General features: G+C 42.4%; 2 protein-coding genes across 3 annotated transcripts; one reads left to right on the top strand and one right to left on the bottom strand.

Moving 5' to 3' along the window:
• The first annotated feature begins 669 nt into the window (after window positions 1–669).
• On the top strand, window positions 670–3,499 carry LOC105667591 (probable tRNA (uracil-O(2)-)-methyltransferase). The gene is made up of 4 exons (XM_012359458.2): window positions 670–815; window positions 1,000–1,092; window positions 1,192–2,230; window positions 2,493–3,499. The coding sequence occupies exons 3-4, from the start codon at window positions 1,274–1,276 to the stop codon at window positions 3,369–3,371; spliced, it is 1,836 nt and encodes a 611-aa protein (XP_012214881.1). The 5' UTR covers window positions 670–815; window positions 1,000–1,092; window positions 1,192–1,273; the 3' UTR covers window positions 3,372–3,499.
• On the bottom strand, window positions 3,452–18,437 carry LOC105667582 (zinc finger protein 236-like). Of its 2 annotated transcripts, XM_012359429.2 has the most exons (25): window positions 18,181–18,437; window positions 17,721–17,917; window positions 17,524–17,639; window positions 17,145–17,435; window positions 16,852–16,986; window positions 16,431–16,595; window positions 10,553–10,684; window positions 10,220–10,363; window positions 10,032–10,149; window positions 9,733–9,875; window positions 9,425–9,653; window positions 9,236–9,311; window positions 8,723–8,858; window positions 8,509–8,648; window positions 7,930–8,283; window positions 7,516–7,750; window positions 7,203–7,440; window positions 7,020–7,129; window positions 6,698–6,943; window positions 6,243–6,598; window positions 6,034–6,169; window positions 5,844–5,956; window positions 5,507–5,759; window positions 5,153–5,429; window positions 3,452–5,042 (listed from the first exon to the last, which is right to left on the bottom strand). In XM_012359429.2, exons 2-25 carry the CDS (start codon window positions 17,836–17,838, stop codon window positions 3,826–3,828), a joined length of 5,478 nt encoding a protein of 1,825 aa, XP_012214852.2. In that variant the 5' UTR covers window positions 17,839–17,917; window positions 18,181–18,437; the 3' UTR covers window positions 3,452–3,825. The 2 variants fall into 2 exon arrangements, with proteins under 2 accessions (XP_012214852.2, XP_012214854.2); XM_012359431.2 differs by lacking the exons at window positions 16,431–16,595; window positions 16,852–16,986; window positions 17,145–17,435; ... (1 more) ...; window positions 17,721–17,917; window positions 18,181–18,437 and adding an exon at window positions 11,199–12,012.
• Between the last annotated feature and the right edge of the window lie 158 nt (window positions 18,438–18,595).

Below are 18,595 nucleotides of genomic sequence, written 5' to 3'. Positions count from 1 at the left end.
CCAAAGGCAGCATTTTATATGCGGAACACATATTTCGATAAGAGGTATTCCTATGCGATGATTTTAATTAAATACTTACATCATATGATTTCGTTTAGGAAACACCACGGTTGCGCTGGGTTGGTTGGTAAGGGCAACGGTTGCCCTGCCAACCAAATCGATATCCGGAAGACCACCAGGCGGCCGGATCGTATGCGGAACACATATTTGGACAGGAGGTAAGCAACCTGACGTAAGTTGCAAATTCAAATATTCAAATTCTGGGGCTAAGTCCACGGTATTAAAAGAACATGTATGGAAGAAGTGGCACGATCAAGCTCCGAGATGGCGCAAATTTTAAAATGCAATTTTCCCATACATTTTTATACATTGCTGTTAATGACGGATTGATAGTTTTGAAATCTGAAATAATTTAAAAGAGGTTTTTTATTTTCATAATTGAATTTATCGCGAATAATTCGATAAAAGGTAAAGCGAACTGTAATATTTGCATGTATTACTGTCATGATAGATGCATTTATACATTATAATTGAAACACATTTTTTGATGGATTATAATTTAACGATATCTTTATTTTCTATTTTACTAATAGCCAATATATCTTGTCAATGTGAGTATATAATAGAGACTGGAAAAAAAGAAGTCACCTTCATGTGTTCCGTGATCTCGTGTAAATAATGGCGAACCGAGTTGTCGGCAATGCGTCGGTGAATACGCCTAAGCAATTGTACAAATATTTATTACGCGAATGCGAAAAGCTGCCAAAACACACGCAACAGTTTTACAAGCACTCTGTCAAACAAGTACGTATAAGGTATACTTAAATAATTACAATTTATTCGACATAACCTAATCTAACCTAACAAAAAATTGTACACAAACTCTAGTAATAATTAAATAAAAAATTAAATATTATTCTTTGTTGAAAGACACATGCATCTCTATAATTAGCGAATTCTCTATTAATAAGTTTTGACTTTACTGACATTTTTTTCTAGAGCTTCAAGCAACACGTCTTGGAGTCTGACGAGGAACGTGTGCAACAGATTATGGAACGGGCATTGGTAGATGCTAAGTGGGTGATACAAAAGGTACTTGTGCCATTAATTTGTATATTGAACTTGAATTATATATGTTAGATATTTAAATCAAAGGTAATTTATATTCTTTCTCTTTTCTTCTTTACACAGTACAATCAACCAGGTAGCAGTTCAACGCCAAAATGATAAATTAACATACATTGCAATATACATATTAGTATTAAGTAGAAAAATGGACTTTGAACAGATTGCTAGTGAGAGCACCAACTGTAGTGCCTCGCAATTTTGGAAAGCCATCGCAATCTGGATGAAAAACCCACACGTTGTGAATCGTAAAATCCTGGCATCTCAGGAACTATTAGCGATTGAAGTCAGTTGTAATATTCTGGATATTTTTGAGCGTATTGAGAAGTTGCAGATACACTCCAATGATTTTGAATGTGACTTAACCTCAGGAAATGTGAAATATTTGTTAGACACATTAAATATCACTGAGTATTACGAATTACTTGAATTTACCGATTCAATTGAAACGTTGGACGACAACAAAATATATATGCGTGTGACGAAATTGCTGCCTCGCAATCTGCAGATATTCTCGCCCACGCTGGAATTTATGTTTATCGACAAGAAATTGACCAAAATTGTCAGTTTTCAGAAATCGATTGTCCAAGACAAACAGGCTGTAGGACCGAATTCGATCTACAGCATACAGCATCGTGAATACACGTCCACGTGTTTAAGCGTGCGTAAATCAGATAATGAAAATCACGGCTATTACGAATGGTTGAAACGAAAGCTTTTACCGCGTTTAATAAAGTGGATGGAAAGCGAAAACGCTATCAGTTCGAAAATAAGTTCTCTGAGTCATGTCTCCGTTGAGAAGTACACATCGCTGTACAATCAGCTGAAAAAGAAATACGGCACGGAAATGGTGAAGGTGTGGCCGGAGAACACGGATCCGGCAAAGTTCGTTTACGAAGACGTCGCGATCGCAACATACCTGTTGCTGCTGTGGGAGAAGGAGAGGCAGGAAAAGGGCACGCAGGAACTGCAATCATTCCTCGATCTTGGATGCGGGAACGGTCTTCTCGTTCACATCTTATCGAGCGAGGGTCACCCAGGAACGGGAATTGATTTGCGCAAGAGGACGATTTGGAATTTGTATCCGGAGAGCACTCACTTACAAGTATGTGCATCGTTTGCTAAAACTATCTACTCGAATAAACTTAAACATTACATCAGTCCATAATTGAGCTCGCATTTTTTTCATTCTTTCGTCAAAATAATAATTTATTGTAATAAATATACATGAATTTATGTACTGACGTAATATTTAATCGCTAATATTTTTCTTTCTTTTGTACAAATCTAAGTAATTTTATATTCAATGCTTGTCTACATTTAATTACCCACCATTTATATTTAATAATAGTCACATTTTGTATCAGGTCAGCTCTATCGTTCCATCTTCAAACACCATCTTTCCCGGAGTGGACTGGATCATAGGAAATCACTCGGACGAGCTCACGCCGTGGATTCCCGTGATCGCTGCGCGCAGCTCCTACGAATGCCGATTCTTCCTCTTGCCGTGCTGCGCCTACGAATTCAACGGCAGCAAGTATCAGCGGTGCAACGCCGCCGAGAGTCAGTACTCGGAGTACATGTCCTACATCAAAAGTGTATGCGAAGGCTGCGGCTTTTTCACGCTGATGGACAGATTGCGGATCCCGTCGACCAAGCGGACCTGTTTAATCGGATGGAAGAGGACTTACGCGAAGGAGGACACCGCGACACTGGACGTCAACATCCAGAAGCTTATAGACGCGAGATCGACGAATCAACGGACTGAAAACACGAATCAAGTCTGCGAACAGTGGTCCGCGAGCTTCAGACCGAGAAGCCCGACGGAGCGAACGCGGAACTGCACGCAGCTAGACAGAGGATTGATCCTGGATATCGTCAACGCGGTCGTGGCGCATCTGCTGCACGCGGGCCGCAAGATACCACTGGAGCGACAACCCGGTGCCACGTGGAACGCCGGCAGACAGATCGAGATCGGCGAGCTGGTGAAACTGATACCGCGCGAGACGCTGCAGCAGCTGCGAAACGAATGCGGCGGCCTGCAAACCTTGCTGAAGAATCACAGTAATATCTTCTGCGTCGTCCAGGGGAAGGTGCAGTTCAGGATTCCCGGCACCGTCGACAAAAGGAAGAGGAGGAGGAAAAGCGGGAAAGCACCGTTGAGGAAGGTGAAGCCCTGCTGGTTCCACAAGAACCATCCCGACGGATGCCCCGCCCTCGAGACCGACTGCGACTTCCAGCACTGAGTTCCTTCGTTGCTCATGTTGTTTTGCGTACGTTGTTTTGAGAGTTTCCATATATCTATGTTGAGCCAAACGCGGTGGTGTATATAACAATATATATTTTTATTTTAAATAAAAGAAGATAAATGTCAGTTGTGCGTGTATCCATGTTAAAATAAAAACATCTCGCGTACGACGATCCCGTGGACCGGCAATACAAAATATAACAATAGTTCAACTAGACAAACGGCATTAAATTACGTCTACTGTTGTAACATCGGCGACATACAGAACATACATCACAGTTTTAATAATTAGCTTAAATTGAAATCTTTCTTCTCAGATCTGCTTGGAACAGCGCAGTACTTTTTAATCCCCGAAGATTCGTTTACGGCACGCTTTTTAATTAGCGCGCGTTCTATCTACTCGCGATTTGCTCGCATCACAGAGCTCGTCGTAAGAGGCGTCTCTCGGTGTCTTACTTGAGAAAATCCACCACTAATATATCGTCCAGGCTTACTAGCTTAGCGTCAGCCGCTTGATTGTCCTGTAGAAGCGCGCCGAGCATCTGCTGATTCCTCAGCTTCTTGAAGTCGAACATAACCAGCTGGTGGACACGCTTTAGATGCGTCTGCAGGTTGCACTTCTGCGTGAACGAGTGTTTGCAGTGCGGACAGGGATACGGCCGGTCGCCTGTGTGATGCTTCTGGTGTAGCTGCAACGTGAACTTCTGCGCGAACGATTTACCGCACTGCTCGCACTTGTACGGTCGTTCGCCCGTGTGGATGCGCCTGTGCCGCTCCATTTGATACGGCTTCGTGAACGTTTTCCCGCATACATCGCAATCCTTCCTCGAAGACTGTGTCACGGATTTCGCGGTCGTCGCCGTCGTCGTTGTCGTCGTCGTCGCTGCCGCCGATTGATCGACCGCTATCGTTATCGATTGACCACTCGTCTTCGCTTCGGACGTGCTTTGATCCTGCAACTGCACCACGGAAATGGGAGCCATGCATTCGTTCATTTGAATAACCGCCGTTCCGCTGCTCGCGTCCGCAGCTCGCGATTCCGTCGGCACCTGACTGGTTATCACCATGTGATTGGCGTTGCTCAAATTGCACGCATCCTGAAAAGGATTCGGATTGACCAGCTCGATCACGTTGGTCGGCATCGCGGCGCCGGTGGCGTCGGAGCTGCCTGTCGCTGGCTGCGTCAGCAGGGTGTCGTCCGTTTGAATGGTGACGAGACCGTTCGCCAGCAGGAACTGCAGATTCGCCACCAGTTCGTTGCTGTCGTTCACGGATAGCATGGAATTATTGTTGAGAATCGTCGCCGTCGTCGCCGCCGTCGTCGCCGGGTCGGCGTAATTAAACGCGATCTGATTCGGTAGATGAACGGCGCTATCGAGATTCACCGTGTGCTCCAACGCGGGATAATCCAAGTTCTGCGACGACGCGGCTGCGTCGTTGATCACGGTCGTCGTCGTTGCCGTCGTCATCGGCGTCGTGCTGTTCAAAGGATTATTGTCGACCTTCTCGAGACTGGCCACTGCTTCCGCCACCGCTGCGACTTTCAGATGCTTCGGCTTGCGCTTCGCGCCGCTCTTGTGCTCCCTCGCGTGCTTCACCATGTGCACCTTTTTATGACCCGAAGTGCGGAATCGCAGATCGCACACGGGACATTTGAACGGTTTGAAGCCTGGAAAAGGAGAATTAAATCATGCTATTGTGTCGTCATCTTCAAAATTCGAAATAAAATTATGAGTGACGTCACTCAAGGATACAAGAAACACTCAAGAAATCACGAACCTATATGCAATCGCATGTGAACCTTCAAACTGCCCTTCGTAGCGAACATGCTACCGCAAACATGGCAGTAGCACGTCTTCTTGCCCGTGTGAACCTTCATATGCGAATCCAGAGTGCACTTCACCGCGAAGCTCTTGTTGCAGTGTTCACACTTGTACGGCCGTTCGCCCGTGTGCGTGCGAATGTGCCTGATGAGGTCGCTCGGTTTGCGGAAAGTTTTCGGACAGTACTTGCACTTGTTCGTGTACTCCCTCTTTTCCTTCTTCTCCACTTTTTCCTGAATGAAAAGTCAGACATCATATATAATCAATGTGAATTGTCGCACACCAGCGCAAATCTTTCTATAATACTTACATCCGCACAATCCATACTCTTTTTCTCGGCAACGGCGTCCATTAAGACCTTCTCGGACACCGACGAGTCCGCATCTACTCGAACATCCAGCGTCGTTATCGACGGCAGACCGGAACTCGATGAGATTAGTTCCTTCTGAGAACTGTCCGGTTCCATAGACGAAACGTTCCAAGCCTCGGTATGCACTTTGTTGTGATACTTCAATTGCAGCTTGCTGCCCAGCACCTTCTGACAGGTCGTGCACTTCCACTGCCTGTGCGAGAAAATTGGGAAAATTTTCAATTGCTTTTTACCGTACATTTAAACACTTTCTCATCTTCTTGTTTAATTCACTTACTGTTTATTCGTGTGCATCTTCATGTGCCTGCTGAGACCGCCGTTTGTGCAGAATCGCTGGGAACATTCCGTACACTCGTACTCCTTGGTGCCGCGATGAGATTTTAAATGCTCCTACAATCACAATGATTAAATCGATTTTGTGAAAAATAGATTTATATCGCGAAGTACTTGGCAAATATTTCTCGCACCTTCAATCCCTCCGTTGTGAAACCTTGGTTGCCGCACATGTGGCACTGCAACAGGGTGTTGCATTCCGCTATTTTGACCGAGCTATCCAAGTCGGAGGAAATAAGCGCCTCCTGCATTGTACTTTGAAAGTTCTCCCTACGAGCAGAACACATTTTTTTTCAATTGCTCGATAGCAACAGAATAATTTATGCCAATTGAAAGAACCTACGTGAACAAAAGACTTCTGTCGTTCTCGCACGATACAGCGTTGCCTTTCTGCGGCGCTTTTTTCGGCCCGCTCACTCCTCGCATCTCCAATTCATTCGTGGTGTCCGCCTTCGCGATGACTTTCGAGTACTTGGGCGGGCAAAGCTTCATCAATTCCGAACAATTCTCCTTGGGATTTATCACCATCAGATGAGTGTTCCTCGTAATTTGGGAAGCGTCTATGCTGCTGGCAGTGGTAATCGGCGCGGCTTGTTGTTCCTCCTGCTGGCCGTTGCTTCCTGTCACGGATCTGGGCAAGATGCTGGACATACTCGTGGAGTTGCTCGGATTCAGACCAATGTTTATCTCACTGTCCGCCTGAAAAATCGGTTATTGGTTATTTCATACTTACAAAACGAAGTATAAAAATTCTTTTGCATTCGAGAGACGCGTTACTTTCGCGAAGAAAGTTCGTACCTGTAACGTAATTTGACTCATATCGAAATTGTCGAATTGCGGCGTGAATATGGCGTTGCCGGATGAATCCAGATTCTTGTTGTGCTCGTATATTATATTCAGCACCGGTTGCTCCCTGGGATTGTCGAGGGAACCCGTATTCGCATCATCCATCTGCCTCGTCAGGTTGTTCGTTTCCAGCCCGAGATTCATGCCGATATTGAACAATTGTTGGTTTAGAGTCTCCTCGATCTCTCGTATGCTTTCCTGCAAGATTTTCCAAACATCGTTCATCTTTCTTTACGCTGCGATTTATCTTTCTAGATTAAGAGAGATTACGTACCGGCGTGAGAGTTTGATCCCCTGAATAATGAGACAACGTGATGGTACCGGTTTCGTCAGCGTGTAGAGTTTGCGACGTTCCCAAATTAGTTGTGTCGACAGATAAATTTTCTGAAATAAACATATATGAATGTATAATGAGATCTTTTTCTTTTTTAATTTTTCTATTTTTTAAAAAACGTACGATTCGCAATCGATGGCGTTGCGCTGTCCGACAGTAGAAAGGACTTCTCCTTCTCCGTGCTAATATTTTGAAACTGATCGGAGAAAGCCTGCGTAAAATCTGGCGCCATTTGCGGTTGAAACGACACCTCCATGTCTTCGGCGAGGGCGATGCTCTCCGGCAATGCTGGTGCAGCGTCTTTATCCTGGCTCGGAGGCTGTTGTCCGGTATGCTCGTGCGTCTTTTGTTCCTCCAATTGCTGCGTGAGAGATTTTAATACTTATTTCCTCGTTTATATAAACAGGCTTTTGAAAACGACATTGAAGGTACGAACCCGTTGCGCTAGCTCGTGTTTGTGTATTTTCATATGCTTCTTACAATTGACGCACGTCTTGAACGTCTTGTGGCAATAGGGACACATAAACGGCCTTTTACTGCTATGCGTGACCAGGTGCCTCTTCATGCTGCTCTGCGTGGAGAATTTCGTGTTGCATATCGAACAACTGTACGGTCGCGCGTCTTCGTGCGTATGTAGGTGAGATTTCAGAACGCTGTTGGATGTAAATCTCCTGCAAAGGTATATTAAAAGTCAAACGTTTATTCTCTTGATTAAAGAAAACATTAAAAGTCAAACTCGATAGCAATTGCATTGATCAAAAAATTTATTCATTGATTTAAAAAAAAAAAAAAAATCTCTTGATCCATCTAATATTAGAGATTCAAACGTAAGGCGACGAAAATCTCGAACCTGTCGCACTTCGCGCACTTGTAAGGCCGCTCGCCCGTATGTCTGCGAACGTGTTGCTTCAAGTGGCTGATTTTCCTGAACGCTGCGTGACAAGTGCGGCACTCGTGCGGCCTGGCCACGCCGACGCTCTCGTACAACTGTTTTTGTTTCGACTGCACTTGCACCACGCTGATTTTATTACCGGCGCCGCTGATGACGAGCGGCTCCTGCAGCACCACTTGAGGCACCAGGCTTTCCGCCTCCGGCGATATCTTCGGCTTCTCTCGCGTGTGACTCTTCATGTGATTCTTCAAGATCGTGCTCGCGCTGAACGACTTGTCGCATATGTTGCACTTGTGCAGTTTCGTGTGTAATCTGAAAGCAAGAACAGATCTTACTGTTGAAATATTTGTTTTATTGCACAAAGTATAATTGAATAAACGCTTTATATTTTGCTGGAAAAAACAATACAATAAAAAAATCAATGAAGATTGGAAGAAATACGTAGATAAAAGTATATGATTAATATTTAGAAAAGAAATAAAAACATATACATACATTTTCAACAAGTTAAATTAAATGAGAAACGTTAAAACTCACCTCAAATGAGCGGTGAAACTGCTATGACACGCGAAAGTTTGTTTGCAGGAGTCGCAAACGTACTTCTTCATTCCAGTATGAGTCCGCTCGTGTCCTATCATCGTCGATTTTAATGCGAAGGATCGCACGCAATATTTACACTGAAAATACGCAGAATGACGTACTTTACTGTCAGTGATCCATTAAGATCTAATGGCTTTAAAAGACCGCTTACCTTGAAAGGTTTTTCCTGCGTGTGCACGCGTAAGTGACGTATTAAATCCGATGGTTTTTTGAATTCTTTCGGGCAGAATAAACACGCGTACCACCGTATGTTTCCCACGCAGCGTTGCTTTATGGTAAGATACTTCCTGCAAACAAAAATTATCCTGTCGCATAATAGAAGAACGGAATATTGTTTGTTTGGTTTTGAATTTTTAACATTGCTATCGTTTCATATTTTTAATAATTCCTATCAGTTTTATTTCTTTCTAATAATTCCTATCAGTACATACTGATTCTCCATATGTGAGAACAATGTACTAAAATTTTCGTACACTTTAAGTATCTCGAACCAGAGATCGATGTACAAAGTTAACTGTCTCACGTAGACTAATAAATTAATTTCTTTAAGAAAAATTAAAATTTCGCACTAACATCCCGCGACGGCTCTCAATGCCGTTCTATTATATTATGTGATACTTATATTTTTAAATTGTCGATATTATCGTAAGATAAAAAATACTACCTTGAAGTACCACCGGCGGTTCTGTCGAGTAATGTGACGTACGTTGGCGAATCCGTCTTCTTCGGTTCCGCGGTTTCTGCAAACAAATATTTATCTTATCTGATTCGGAATAATATTCATACAACATTAACCTTCGATATATGCAATTTATCTGATAACTAATAGCGAATATCTCTACGAGACAGTCACCTTTCGGAGTGACTTCGTTTTTGTTCGGTAAGCCGCTGTTTTTTAACGCTTGCTGCAGAATATCGTCCTCTTCTGTATTTAGCGTTGCGGTCTTTGTGGAATTATCCGTGGTATTGTTCACGGCGGATTCCAAAGACGCCAACTGCGATATTACGCTGTCAACGGTCGCACGCATGTCAGCTTCCGGCGATACGACGGAGTTAGTTTCCAAGAGCTTGACAACGGATTCCTAAACAAAGTTTACAAGTCTCAATTTATATAGCGAAGTAAAGCGAAATGTTTACAAGTTAAATGTCTCTCATGTTTACCTCCAGAACATTAGTGTGCACTCGTTTTATGTGCCCGTTTAAACTGCCCAGCTTCTTGAAGACGCAGGAGCAATAAGAACAGGCATACGTTGGCTCACCCTCTGCCGTATTGTGCACTCTGAGAATATGCGCCTTTAGATTTCCTGTAAAAATAAAAAAACACGATCAATACAATCAAAAGAAAATGTTAGAAAGCAATAAAAATAAAATAAAATGGGAAAAAACGAGATGCTAGATGAATATAGAATGATAATAAATTCCGACACAATTAAGTATGTATTAATTGCAAATTTTTAAACCTTTTTGACTGAATTTGGCGGTGCAGAGGGTGCAGCTGTGCGGCCGAACACCATTGTGTTGCCACGTGTGGATTTGCAGCGAGCTCTTTTGCGTGAACGCCCTGCTGCAAATGGTACACTGCGCAAGCAAAAGCAGATATTGAATCAATCACACTCTCATTTTATCTCGAGTGGAAAACAATAACTACCTTGAAGGGCTTTTCACCGGTGTGCACCCTGAGATGCCGCAACAGTTGGCTCGGTTTTTGGAAGAATTTCAAACATATGGTACATTTGTACACTGTTTTATGTTTCGTTCCCCTCTTGGTTTGCCTGGCTATCTTCGTCTGTTGCTGCAGGGAAATAAATGCGATAAGGGAGAGAGACACGATCTGTTTATTAAGAGCGTGAAAGCACGTTTAAGGAAAAAAAGGGTAAAAGCGAAGATAGAAGTTTATATTACAATTTTATATTAAGCAACGCTAGTGTTTTACCGACCCGCTTGTCGGATATATGACACTTAATAAGTTTCCCTTACTCACCCTATAATGTTCGCGGATATGTTGACGGTAGAGTGCGGGCTGCACAAATTGTTTGTTGCACAACTTGCACTTTCGCGCATCCTCGTTCGCCCACTTTTCCCCGTGGAGCTTCAAATGCGCATCCAATTGAGCCTGAAAAATGATCTCAATCTTAATGATCTTTGGAAATTGCTTTTACACAAGCTATTCGTAAATATTTCATAATTTGAAGATTGTCTTAAATTCCAAACGCGCGTTTAATCAGACCTGAATTTTAACAAATAATTAAAAATTATTCAATCGTTTAATCGAATCTAATAATAAGAATGATTTCAATCTTAAAAAATAACTGGAAATTACTTTTACACAAGCTATTCGTAAATATTTCACGATTTGAAGTTTGCCTTAAATTTTAAACTATGATTGCGCGTTTAATCGGACTTGAATTAAAAAAAATTGTTCTATCGCTTAATTGAGTCTGATAAGAATAATTTTTAAAAACTAAATGAATATTACTTTTACACAATCGATCTACAGTTCTTTCATTCACGAGGACCGTTTTAAATTTCAAATTTCTCCGCGAAATATACATCTCTGTTATTGATAATTTTTTCAGAGCACCCTTGCGATTACAACAATTTAGGGATTTACTGAGATTGATGTATACCTTATAATACTGAGCGCTGATTCCAAGAGCGAGATGGAACACGCGTGTGCAGATGAGGAGAAGCGCGAAATTCAGGCAGTCTACGGTGAACGACATATCGGAAGACGCGCACTGCGGCTCGGATTACGTCGTGTAACATAAAGTAATATGCGCCGGCGGGCAGTGGGTACTTATATGGCAGTGCTTGGAGCAAAAAGTAGGACGAACACAACGCAATGAACACAACCGGGCGATCCGCCGAATTTATCGTGACTGTCGATCGGTCGTTTCGAGAAAAGCCTCTTCCCGCCGTGTCTCGGCGATCGCGCGTAAACGAACACAAAGTTGAACACGAGATCGGACTATTACTATCGCGCGCGGATAGCAAACTGAATCGCGCTCGCAAACAATAATACGCATACACAGGATTCCGCTAATTAATTGTATCAGCCGATAAATCCAGACTCGAAGGCCGCTAGCAACATCTTCCATTATCTCCTACTGATAAAGGGAGCGAACGCAAAGAAGTAACTGAAATAGAGATCAGACTATTCGTCTTCGAGCGATTAATTAGCGTGCGCGACGCCGAGAAATTACTTTAATGCGTCGCGTCCACGTGGTCGCATTCTCCTGCGACTGCAAAAACTCGAGTTTCACTCTCTTCTCATGTCTTCCCTACTCTACATTCTCTCATTCTCTCCTCTCCATCTTCTCTCTCTCGGAATTTCATACCAGAACATATAATAAAATTCTCTCTCTTCTCCCTCTCTTTTTTTATTTCCCCGCCGTTCTCTTTCGGCGCGTATCTCTCCTTTCTATCGCGTTTCAGCGGATTTTATGTCAGCGCATACGATAAAGTTCTTCCTCTTCCTCCCTCTTTCCGTCTCTTCTTCCGCGCAGCATCTGGGAACGAGCACCGACGGCTCCGAGAAGAATCCCGAGATCGTCGAGATTGCCGTGCTCTTTTAATTCCCGCGCGTCACCGCGACCAGCATCGCGCGGGAGGACATTGCACTTTTTCCGACACGCCCGCGGTCCAGCAGCTTCCTCCCCGCGCGCCGATTGATCTTCCCGAAGTCGCCCGCTCTTCTTCTTCTTCTCCGCTCCTCCCGCTCTTCTGCCCACGGATCGGCTTACTTTTCTTCCTCTTCCGCTCGATCGTCCTACTGCCGTTTCCTCGACTTCCTCCTCCTCCACCACCTCTTCTTCTTCTTCTTCTTCTTCTTCTTCTCCCTCGTGCGTTTCCCTCCTCCGCGATTCGTTTTCCCTTCCGCGCAGCGCTTCTTCCGCGATGATGAGATTTCGGTTCACCAGTGAGAAGCCCGCCGCCGCTCGCATCTCGGATTCCTCAGATGCCGCCGACAAACGGCGCGGGATGAGTCGGCGATCTGCATAAGTAAACTTGAGACGACATAACTTGTCGGGGAAATTCTACGATAGACGAAGATTTTAAACACTCACAAAATCCCGGATTGGAAAAAATGACGAGTTCAGACTCTGTGATTGATATACATCGAAAAGTTCAAGTTTCGAAAAAAAACTGCCTCGAGAAAGATCCAAAAAATCGATGCAACATTGTACAATTTGCCGCAACAATTCATGATTTAGAATGCAATGTAAAAATGGAGACCGGAAACGTTCGTAAATTCGATCGATGGCACGCCTGAGATTAAGAATATTTCTCCTCTCTTTTTTTGATAATCCCGAATTTCATCTCATGTCTCGGTGATGTCGAAAAGACTGAAACCGAAAGTTCTGAATTGGCGAGATGTTTCGCTGCAATTCTTTGCGGCGGAGCACGCCGAACCGTGGAACATCTAATCACGTCGGATGTTCGTGGCGATTCAGGAAACGATTTCCGGCTTTGATACACCGCCTACTTTCCAGAGCATCCTTGTCACAAATCGCTGGCTATTCAAAGCAGCAACTCTTTCACTTTCTGCTTCTTCTCGCGACACTTTCTCCAATTCTTCTCCTCCAGATTATCGATTGAAATCGACGCTGAAGAGAACTTGCGCAGCTGTCAGGAGCAGATTGTGTCGTCAGTTTCGCAGAAATTCCTTCGCCGTGTTTCTTATTCGAAAAACGGGGACGTGTGCGAGACACGAATTATTGTACTGCGACGGACGGACAATTGGCGTGTCAAGTGTCAAGCACGATTCATGCTCGGCTCCGCACGGTCATGCAAACGCGAGCGACGCGAACGATTCGAAGAGACCAGAAGATCCCCGGACGCTCTTCTGCGGGTCGGAGTTCCTAAAATACAGCCTCCAGGAAACGTCATTAATTTCTCCGTATTAAATCGCCGTCTCTTTCTTCGTTCCTTCTTATCCCGTTCGACTCACTGCGGTCAGATTATTGTTGCATAAACACTCGCGCATAAACATGCGCCTTCGCGAAAGATTACTGCCGTTCCGAGCGCTTCTTCCGCGAAAAAAACTTAATCTCATATGCACTGCGAAGCGGCGCGATGTAACACATCCATCGACCGTTTTTAACGACTCGAGGCGATTGCGTTTCAATGCTGCTCAATGCAGATGAGCGAATTATCGAGCGATTTTCAGGGTTAACGCTACTAATAATAGTGAATTATCGGGATTGTGTTCTCGCGCTCTTCCCGGTAAAGTTCAACGGTTCGGCTCTTATCAGCGGTGTAACGGCGGCTGCATTATCGGCGCTTCTATTTCGCTCGGCGATCCTTCCTCTTCGTTTTCCTTTCTTCCTCGCGCGTTTGTCCTGCGTTTTGTTATACAGTAGATTTAATCCAAGCAACAAACGCACGTCAATTATTCACGCTCGATTATTTCCCTTCTATAACTTTCGCGCACCAAGAAGAAACACCATCTGTACGATTCCTACCACGAACTTCGGTTTTCGGGAGAAGCGCGCGGACCTCCTCGAAGACCTTTCAAGCGCCAGGAAAAATATACAAACCGTGATACAAGCGAGTAAAAACATGCGCACGTTCTGGGAGAGGAAATTCTACCCCGGTAACATTCGGCAGAAGACTAGATGCTGAGCGGCGAAGATTATTACGCAAAAATTGAGCGTCAATTAACAATTCGATGAATTCCACGAAGAGATCATTCATTTCAATATAAACTGCTCCCAACGTTATCTCGATTCTTCCATTTTTCCGGCGGTAAATCCTGGCAACGCACAAAGCGGACAGCTGTAAAATAAACGCAGGCGCTGATGATGACTGATAAAGATGTAATTAAGATTCAGTTAATTAACTTTACGCGCCGCGTAATTAATGCATTGCACACTGCGTTTAACGCGAAAAAGCGAATTTCCATGCGACTTTACACGTGAAGAAATGTAAATTCTTGCGACGACACACGTGCGGTGACCTTCGACTTTGACGAAACCGCATATTTCGTCGAAGAAATATGCGCTGGGCGATGAAATGACAAGCGCGAGCACGTGTGCGCTTCGCGAGTACTCGCTGCTCACTGACGAAGCGACTGTAAATGTCGCTTACGTCGTCGTTGTAGTCATCGTTATCGGCCTCTCTCTGTTAGTTACCGTACTTTCAAATTTGTTCGACAAATGTCAAGAATCGAAGTACAATCCATTGTTAACGTTGGTTCGTAAATCCAAAGTTGAACTTGAAACTCAACAATAAATATTATTTTTATACGTTCTTTCCTGTTTTTATCTTCTTGAATTTTTCTCTTCTTTCTTCGCAACACAATTCTCTTCAATTTATATTGGCTGCTTTCTTGCATCTTCAATTTTTGCATACATTTCCTCTTAGCTTCCTTTTCCTTCAAATAAACTCAATAATTATGTCAATATTTCTGGCTGAAATTAAAATATTCTTATCTTATTTCACTTTAATTGAATGTCAAGCTGCATATATTTTTTTTTGTTCAAATCTCTATCGTGCGGATTCCTTCCTACTCTTCTTGTATTTGAGATGAACATTCCTACATTCAGATTCGAGCAGAGGCGGATGATACGCGACGCAACGCATTTCCTAGAGTCCGTTCCACATTTCGTTGTCGTGCACGCGCACACGCGTACGTGCGTGTATATGCGGACGTATGGCGCGTGTCGACGGCCAAACGGGAGAGCAATCGGTGAGAGATCTGTGTGAGATCATGCGATTCGGTTGCGTAATTCGTGCGCGCCGCATTAATACGTTCGCCTACTTGCCCATGTTTTACGGCCCACGTCGTTATCACGGTCACACCGCGACGATCGATTAACCGTCTCCGAAAACTGGAAAAATTCTTCAAAGCACAACAAGTTGCAATGTTACATCTTCGGCACTCTTCTCCGAGAGACATATATTTTTTTCACTGATAATCGATGAAAAAATCGGTCGATCGAGAAACACGTTACTATATCGAAATCTGATTCATTAATTCCATTTCTATTAATAGCGCTAATTATATTGATAAGTCGATGAATATGCAGCAAAGACGAAGTAACTAAGTGGCATTGATGTTTGCAAAGTGTGCAAGGCCAATTATTGCTGGCATACTTTGACGACACTATGAGATAATGTCCTCTTAGTCTTCGCGGGCGTTCAAGAGAATTATTAAGTCATCTCCTCTTCGGCTGCAGTCGGCTGCGAAAATATGCAGTGCGAGAATCGCTGGTTCCTGTCTTTTACAATTGCTTGATTTCGGCTGGCAGGCGGCGGATAGATAATTCGTCGTGGGTCACCGAGATCGACCCTTGATTAGACGGATCAAGATCCGTACCCGTTTTCCGTTAATAACAACAGATCCTACTGATCGTTTAATGTGAGTCGCTGTATGCTGCAGAGAGAGAGAGAGATGACAAATGTTTTCCAAAAAACAACTTCGTATAGATTTGCGAGCGTCACAATCTATACGTTATCAATACGAGGTTTATGAATATAATTCATGCTAACTCGTGAATCGATAGCGGAAGAAACAAACACGACGAAATAAAGTACCCAATACCTTAGCCTTTAGCCGCAGGATACTTATTATGTATTCTGTGCACACAATGGTGAATGTTATCGGCGAATTAGTATGCGTAATGCACTAACAAGCAGAGTATCGATAAGGCAATCTTATGGAGCGCAGCGACTTTTATAAAAGCTGTTTAAAAACTACTAGATGCTTTTCAAGAACTGCTTCGGAACGGCTTCTACATTTCATGAAGTTTTTCTAATCAAGATTACACGCGTATTAAAAATCTTCGACTGCTGTATATTAATTTACATTAAAAGAAATGTTGGTGTGTAAAAATTGATAAAATAAATAAACTTACCTTTGTCAAAAAAGCGTCCTCGCATTCCGTGCAGAAGAGATTCTCCTCCTTTTCGTGTAGCAGCATGTGAGATTTGAGACTCGCCATTCTGGCGTATTTCCTACCGCATTCGGGACATTTTGGGTCGCCGGTATTATGCGTTGCCATGTGAAGCGTGAAATTTGTCTGCAATGATACCATTGTGTGGAGTTACTAGACTGAATCCGATTATTGTATCAAGAAAGAAACCCAATAGTTAATTAAGCTGATTTATTCAAGTGACTTTTCGTCACTTTCACTATTTAACTGTTTTTATCACATGATTTTCTTTTGTTAATAATTTGAAATTAAGATAAAATGATAATATATATTTCTTTTCCTTAAAATAGTTTATAAATTTTGTTCAATAAATTTCGCTGGAAGAAATATCAAAGAAACTTACTGGAATATTAAAAGATGCTGAGCATTTTGGACATCTATGTGGCTTTTCTTCAGCGTGATTTTGCATATGTCTGCGGTACAACATCCGTTTAGTGAATTCTTGCCTGCATATATCACACTTCAGGAACTGTGTATTCTGAAGAACAAAAATATACATGACTAAATAAAAGTAGCTCACAATTGTGATATTAAATAAAATTGTTACATTATCAAACTATAAGTGCGCAAATTATTTTATATCGCGCACGACTCAAAATGACAAAATTAATCTTAACGTAATACTTGTGAAATTACCCCTGTTTTTTTCGGTCTACCCGGAGACCTATAGATATTTCTTAGTATAGATACTGGCATGGATTCGCTGTTAGTATTGTCGATTGTTGCTTGTTCTTTATCTAATAATACATTGCTATCAGCTTTGATAGGTGATAAAGGCTCTGTAACTGCACACTCATTTGCATTCTGCGCTAACTTCAGTTGCTCAATAATCCCAGGTCCATTTTCAAGATGTTGTATCATCGGTAGTAGGTTTGCTTGTTGCATTCCAGTCCCCGATAGACCTTCCACATTTAATTGGAAAACAGGCTGAAACAAAAACGTTCGTCATGCTCAAAATAAATAGAAAAACTTGCTTATATTATTTCATGCTTCAAAGATATTATTAGATACTAACAGAATGTAAAATAAAGTTTCCATCCACAGTCTTTACCAATGTTGGAGATACCATATTATTCTGTGGCATTAATGCAATAGGAGCTGCCATGATTTTTAGTGTACCATCTTCATATTCTGAAGAAAACAGTATACATTTAGTGATCTTATACATAAAATGTTTATTATAATTATTACATTGTATATTAAAATTCTTACCACCCATCGCCAAAAGTGTATGACCATCATCCGTAGTAATTAAACCAATTGGCATCGTATCACTAGAGTCAGTTGACTCCAAAACTACGTTTTGTTCCGTCAGCATGTTGGTGGACATACTCTTATCGTAATAATAGTATTATGCTTGGAATAATAAACAACAGAGCTCTTGCAACTCAAACCTGCCTACATAAAACCTGAAACAGATCAACACACCACATTTAATGACTAAAATTATTGTAATATAGTTATAACACTATAAAGATAAATAAATATCAATATCTGTGCAATCCTAACCTATTTGAAACCAGTCATGCGTTGATACAAAGACATTTGGAATGTTTACGATATGTTAAAGTTGGATTAAATATACAAATATTTTTATATTTGCATACACATCGTCGTGCGATGCGATAAATTATCGTGAAACTCCTTCGTCTATTCTAAAATTTTTATTTACCTCGTGTAAATGTCTCCATATGTTCTTTTTTCATAACTCTTCGTTTTCTAATCCAGCTTTCCAACGCAGTCATACAAAAAATCGCTGTTTGATGCTTGTTGCAGATATGACGCATATTTTTGATCTTTTGATCAGTTTTCTTTCAATTCCTCTTCTTAGCCGCTTCTGTCAACGAATTAACACGAGTTAACACGCAACGTCATTCGCCATAGGTATCCGCCATTATCCTCGTACGCTATCTTATGTTACGACAGTGACGCCAGATTTGAGACGCAAGCAGCATGAGGCAGGAAATAACGCACACATGCACAAGCCATGTGTATGTGAAAAAATTAGAAAAACAAGATATATTATATATATAATAAATATAAAGGACGTTTAAAGACGCAATTTGATTCCAATTTTTAAATGTATC

This window comes from Linepithema humile, chromosome 7, assembly GCF_040581485.1.
Source record: "Linepithema humile isolate Giens D197 chromosome 7, Lhum_UNIL_v1.0, whole genome shotgun sequence".
NCBI lineage: Eukaryota > Metazoa > Arthropoda > Insecta > Hymenoptera > Formicidae > Linepithema > Linepithema humile.
This window is presented reverse-complemented; position numbering and strand designations above follow the sequence as displayed.